The 6242-nt window shown below is 41.6% G+C and overlaps 1 protein-coding gene across 1 annotated transcript; it reads right to left on the bottom strand.

The window, feature by feature from the left end:
* Window positions 1-627: 627 nt before the first annotated feature.
* Window positions 628-1589, bottom strand: tcim (transcriptional and immune response regulator). The gene has a single exon (XM_004072777.4). The coding sequence runs from the start codon at window positions 1471-1473 to the stop codon at window positions 1171-1173; it is 303 nt and encodes a 100-aa protein (XP_004072825.3). The 5' UTR covers window positions 1474-1589; the 3' UTR covers window positions 628-1170.
* Window positions 1590-6242: the final 4653 nt, after the last annotated feature.

Here is a 6242-nt window from a genome sequence, read left to right as displayed (position 1 = left end):
TGTCTAAGCCCTGTAATGCTACTTAAACAGGCTCTTATCAGCAGGGCAGGGATGATTATTAAATGCTTTAACACCAACACACCACAGAAAGACACCCCACACCCTGCCCTCCCAGGCCGGGCTAGAGCCAAACTGGTTCATACCGGTCTCTGGTGAGCCATACTGTTGACGGGGAAGCCCAATGATGATTAACCACATCCTCTCCCGTGAGTCACTCGATTCCTCATGAAAGTGCTCGCCTTGTTTAGGTCACAATGAAGTAAAGACCTGGAAAATATGGGTCTTCCTGATAATTATTTTATAGGAATAGTCTTTGTGTGCATGACTCAACTAAACATAGACTGTTCAACAGCTCAAAATGACAAAAGCACTGGATTGTGTTTCCATGGCAACTATGTTAGGATGGGAAATCCCTGTGTTATAAATCTCGCAGCTGGACAGCTGATCATTTATAAGCTATGACATAAAAAACGTGGACAAAGGGTTTAACTTCAGACCTTATGCTGTAAGTTATAGTCATCCTCACATCTTAACTTCATTATTGCATATAAGTCCTTTTATGATCAACTAAATCACAGCTGACTGTTGAAACAACGGCGCGTGCAAAGAAAAAGACAGGAGGTCAACTGTAGTACACAAGGTAATAATTTATTAAAAATAACAAAATAAATCATAGGAACGTTTGCACCAGTGCAACACTTTGAAGACAGTAGCGGCCCCTGGCGAGCCTTCTGTTCATACAAGGTGTGTTTGCAGGACAGACATTAACATAGGCAAGTACTTCGGCACCGTAAAGTCTCGTGTTGCAGATGCACAGCAGCATCAGACAGCAGAAATGCGCACCTGCGCGCGCACGGCGCTGCTTCACAGTCACGCATCCATCGGAATGCATTGGTCAGTTCAAGTCCATGGGATTCCCTTCATGTTCCCAGACACTTCAGCCTCCTCTCGGCTCCCTCTGCCTCCGTCTGCGAGGCCGTAGCAGCGGCTTGTTGCCTCCCTGGGCGGCCGGCTGCGCGCTCTCCTCCTCGGAGTCTGCATGACGCCACTTCGCCATGGCGACAGGTGAGTCGCACCTGCGGCGGTGACCCAGTCACATACTAGGTAATGTTTTCACATTCGGCTCACATGTAGTGAGCCGACAGACACACAGGCGGTGATGCATTGCAGTCAGCGCAGTTTAAGCAGCTGCCGGACCATGCCCGCTATCTGGAGGAACTTGTCCTTCTTCCTCTGCTTCAGAGCCATCAGAGCGCGAGCCGTCTCCTCCGGGTCCTGCGTGTAGGAGAAGATGCTCCTCACTCGCTCCTCCGCCTTCATGTCGCCGGTTTTCTGGAAGAGTCTCATCAGCGCGTCCTGGTTGACATTCTCGAAAATGTTGGCCACGGCCTTTTTGCGGTGCGCCGTGTCGAACTTGTTGCCGTGGACAGACGGGCTAACCCGGCGGCTCTCAGATGACAAGTAGGAAGACATCTCGATTCTTTCTTTGAGTTCGCGGGGCGTCCACGCTTTCCCTCCAACTTGGCGGGGATGAGATGCCCAGTGCGTACAGCTTGGCTTGTGAGGCAAATGCGCTGTACGCAGTGGAGCCTGCGGGTATTTATAGAGGCTGTGTGGGTTGAGCTCTGCCTGCATGCCGTGACATCAGCTGTTAGACGCACCGCCCCTCCGGCGCACGCTGTTGGGAAGAACGGTCATTTACGCACAGCTCCAAATCCTGAAACTTCTGGACAAAATGTTTCGGATCAGGGATCTTCTTTCAGTCAACATCTCACCTTTCCAGCATTTTGGAGCTAGAACAAAGTCGGTTTCATTAACTAACTATGCTTTAAGACGAGTATAGCATCCAAGTTCTAGTCTCAGGTTCCAAATGAAATAAAACTTAAACAAAGAAAATGTTTAAAAAAAGTCCAAATTTGAATACATTTTTAATGCTAAATAGCTAATATATGTTGTTACAACATGATTTAAATGTTGATAAAATAATATGTTTTAATAAATATGCATGACACATCACTAAAATAATTGCATTTTGTTTATCTTGTTATAAACCTTTTACAAAAAATTCCCTTCTTTACATGCCAAAAAGTACATATAAAATAACTGTAAAAATATCTAACATAGACTTTTAAAAACCCACTCTAATTTTTAAAAAAGTGGTGTTTTTACATGTTAGTGGCATTTTTTATTTGTATTTTTGGATGATGGAAGTCAAGAAAATTAAGCTTAAAATTGCATTAATGAGAATTTCTTTGTTCAAATCACTGGGAATCAGGAGCAGCCGAAAAATGCTGTTGGAATTGTGATGTGTACTCTACAAGGTCAAGCTTCCCTGCTCTGCTCCATTCTGATGTATCTGCTTGTAGCCAAATAGATCCGTGCACGTCTTTGTTTTCCTTGTCTGACTTGGAATCTGGCTCTAAACTGGACGGCTGGATATAGCTCCAATATTGCTCGTCATTTTTGGGAGAGTAGTGTTGGGTTGGGAATGTGAGCAGGAAAACGTGTAAACAGATGGACGATGGGAAGGGGGGACGGGTTACTCCGTGCCAACAGTCCCATTTACAGCTCAGAGGTGAATTATGATGAACTCCTGTTGCTCCTCAGAAACTATGAAATTGACAAGGATTTTTTTACTTTTGCTAAAAACAGAATATTCCTATTTAAAAGACCACTGAGAACACTGAAAATAGATGAATAGATCATTAATGTGGGACTTTAAATGTAATATAACTTTAATAAGTGACCGGGATAGGCTCCGGCAACCCCGTGACCCCGAAAGGGACAAAACAGAAGAAAATGAGTGAATAACTTTAACAAAGAAAAAAATGTAATAGCACACATTCAATACATTTTCAATGCAGAAAAGCTAATGTATTTTGTTCCAACAGCATTTTTATGTAATTAGAATAAATTATTTGCGTGAAACGACACTAAGATCATTGCATTTTGTCATCTTGTTCAAAACCTTTTACCAAAATGTAGACTTTCCATTAAGGAGTCATTTCTGAGGGAAATACCGGATATGTAGTTCGTGACACCTCAACTCCATCGCATCAGCTGTGTTTTGCTCCCTTTTGCCAGCAGAACGATGGGTGGAACTTTTCCAAACATCATCGAAGCAAATAAAATGTTCTCCGACAGGGAGGTGCATTCACTGTTTGGGGGCTAAGTTCCTGCTGCAGCATTCTGCGCTGTCAAAGAAACTGTACATGAAATAGTCCAAAGTCCTGGGCAAACAATTGCTCTCTTCACAGTGTTACTTTAAAAGGGCCACTCTGTGGCTTTTGCCATTCCCAAAACGGCAACAGAAGATTAGATCTCCCACTTCCAGTTAGCAGGGAGCTAAAAATATTTGGCTTATATTTTGGACTTTGAAAGCTCCTTGAGTTTTGTTTACAACCCAAAGTGACCCGCAGAGCATTGCAGCTGGCTGACCTGCGCTGATAAGGCGGCCCCCCCACCCCACTGCAGACACTCCTTATAAACAACAGAATGTCTTAGCCTGGCTGGTGCAGATCAAATGCCTTCTCTTCACCTAAAAGTGTGACATCTTCAAGTGCCACCGGTAGGGTTTTTTGAGTATTTTTTGTTTCTGTAGAAGACCTTCTATGGAAACAAAAGACAGCGGCTTCCTCTTTTCTGCAGAATGAACTCTTCGTGTGGTATGCCCGGCATCTGGCCATGACTTTTGTTTGCTGAGTCGAACAATAAAGTGGGTCTAAAGGAAACAATGCCAAAAGCCCTCAATGACAGTTTTGTTTGACAGATTCGCCTGAACAATGTGTCGCCGCAGGATACTTGTCTTTTTCTCCGGCTGGTAGAGTTGTTTTTTTGTTTTTTTTCCCAACTGGAGACGGAAATTGTTTCCGTGCCTCTGTCGTAACAAAAAAAATAGAACACAAAAAAAAAGGAAAGAAAAAACATTTGCATGGCATACTTATGAGAGAAATATTATCTTCACAGCTTTAAAGATAAGCCTTGAAGAGGCTCCTTTTTACTGAACTTAGAGGTCTGTTTCGCTTTTCCCAATGGATAGTTTTCCGTCAGTTATTTAAATATTTTTGAACTCAGATAAGATGCTTCATGCTAGGATTTGCAGCACATCAGAAGTCGAAGTCGTCTCATTTAGGAATCGGGGTCATGATCCTGCCTTATCTTTCCAAGTGTTTCCCTCCCTGTTATCTTTGCTTAGAGTGAGACTGTACTGAAGGCAATAAACTGTCAGAGGACTGTACAGACCCATTGAACCGCTCTGAGAATTATTTGTCAACCTGGCATGAGATCTGTTAAGCAACTAGAAAGTCCAGGACGTTGTCTTTGATTAACTGCTTCTTCTTCTTATTATTATTATTCCACATTTGATTAGCCATTCTATTTTTGTCATCTTTGAAGTTCTTCGAGCTGACTTATTGTGTTTTGACAGTTTGGGACACCACAACAACAATTACACAACACAGTAAGGAGCTGACATGAATAAATTTTTTGTTTTGTTTTGCTTTTTAATTTTGGGCCTGACAATAAGTACTTCAAAGTGCTTTCCGCTCAAATATGATATTACCATGTGAAGCTGACATGCATTCCTGAACACGCATTTAGCCCATGGTGTTTACATTGGGAATGTAGGAGAAGCTTCTTCTTCTTTTTTTATTCCTTTTTATACTGTAAACGGCACATGTCCACCGTCTACAGTTGGAGGAGGCTTGGTGAGAAATGTTGAATGTAAATGTTTTGAACGTGCAAGCCGGAAAGGCGAATATACGCGCGTTTACATAGAATTGGAGGTGGTCGCTTGAACGTGCATTGCTGAGGGTGATGTGAACATGGCTTAATACACTGACAGACAACTCACAAATTACTCGAATTCACAAGAAAATAGGAATCACAAATGACTTCTATTTTTTTGTGAATTATTCTGGAATGGAAGTCACACAGAGCTCTGTAAAAGCATCATAGTGGCTGGTAAGTTCTGGCTATTCTTCATATCAACTAACTAATTAAGGAAACTTGAGTTCTATAGGTAATTTACATGTTGCGACAATATGGCTGCCAAGTCTAAAAGGCCTCATGTTCCGTAACTGAGGCCGGTCTAAACATTTAAAGTTCCCTGCTAGAATTGATGCAGTGTGGCTGTTTCTTCAGGATCTACAGCTTTCTAGCAGATATTTTTTCAATAAAAATCATGGTCTGATCCCATAATTGAGATTGAGATTTCCATTGGAGGAACAAGGATTAAATTTCAATTTTACTGTTTATCCAACTCGAACGGGAGGTCCAAAATAATTAATTTTCCTCTCATAGCATCCATCACAACTGCTCATTGAGCGGGTTAAGTCTTCAACTGAATGTCTGTAACACAATAGTTATGTAATCCCAATTCCCCCTGCTTACTTTTGGTTTGGTTCAACCCCATAACTGCTGTTTTGGAGACACAGCTTAAGCACCAAATGTGCATTTTTGCTTATTATTATAATTACTGTCTCCAGAGTAAAGGTGTTTGGTTATTAAAAGTTTGACTGATGAAAGACGCAGTCGCTCAGAGTCTGAGCTTTCACTGATATCTCAATTATAAGACTTATCAAAGCTCATTTGCAATATCAAGTTTTTCTTGCATCATTTTATGATCCATTGAACTGATTTCTTCAGTTTTGTCAGAATTTAGACGTTTTGTCATGTTTTAACCTCTGAAGGCTAAGAGGCTTCAGATGAGAACGAAATACAGGGTAATAAATTCCACTCAACTGTAAGCGTCCTTCCAAAGTATTCATTCAATTTTACCCTGCTCCTTTGGTGCATTCCAGATTGGTATTCAAAACTTTTTCCACACTCCAGGAAAATAACATGGTACAGAACTTTATGAGCAATGCTACTCTTTCAAACTGTAATTGGTATAAAAACACAACAGATCTTTTGTACACACTGCACTCTGTATCTCAGAGAATCTCAAAGGCTGCGGGTGTTGCTTTTACCTAATGCAGAATGCCTCACTTCCTGTTTGTTATTCTCTGAGTGTCATTTATCCCAAATGTTTCAGATGATTTCAACACTGAAGACATAAAGTGAGGACAACCTGTTTTTTTGAAGAGATGGAACAGCAGTTTAGCCATTTATTTTCACTTGTGGATTCTGTGCTTTTGAAGAAGATGCTCATTTGGTATTTTCCACACCATACGGTGCACTGGACTATAAGGCGCACCATCAATGAATGGTCTAATGTCAAAATGATGTCATAAATACGGCGC

The sequence above is a fragment of the Oryzias latipes genome, chromosome 9 (genome assembly GCF_002234675.1).
Source record: "Oryzias latipes chromosome 9, ASM223467v1".
NCBI classification, from domain to species: Eukaryota; Metazoa; Chordata; class Actinopteri; order Beloniformes; family Adrianichthyidae; genus Oryzias; species Oryzias latipes.
Note: the sequence above shows the minus strand (reverse complement) of the source record. Positions and strands in the feature narration are given on the sequence as shown.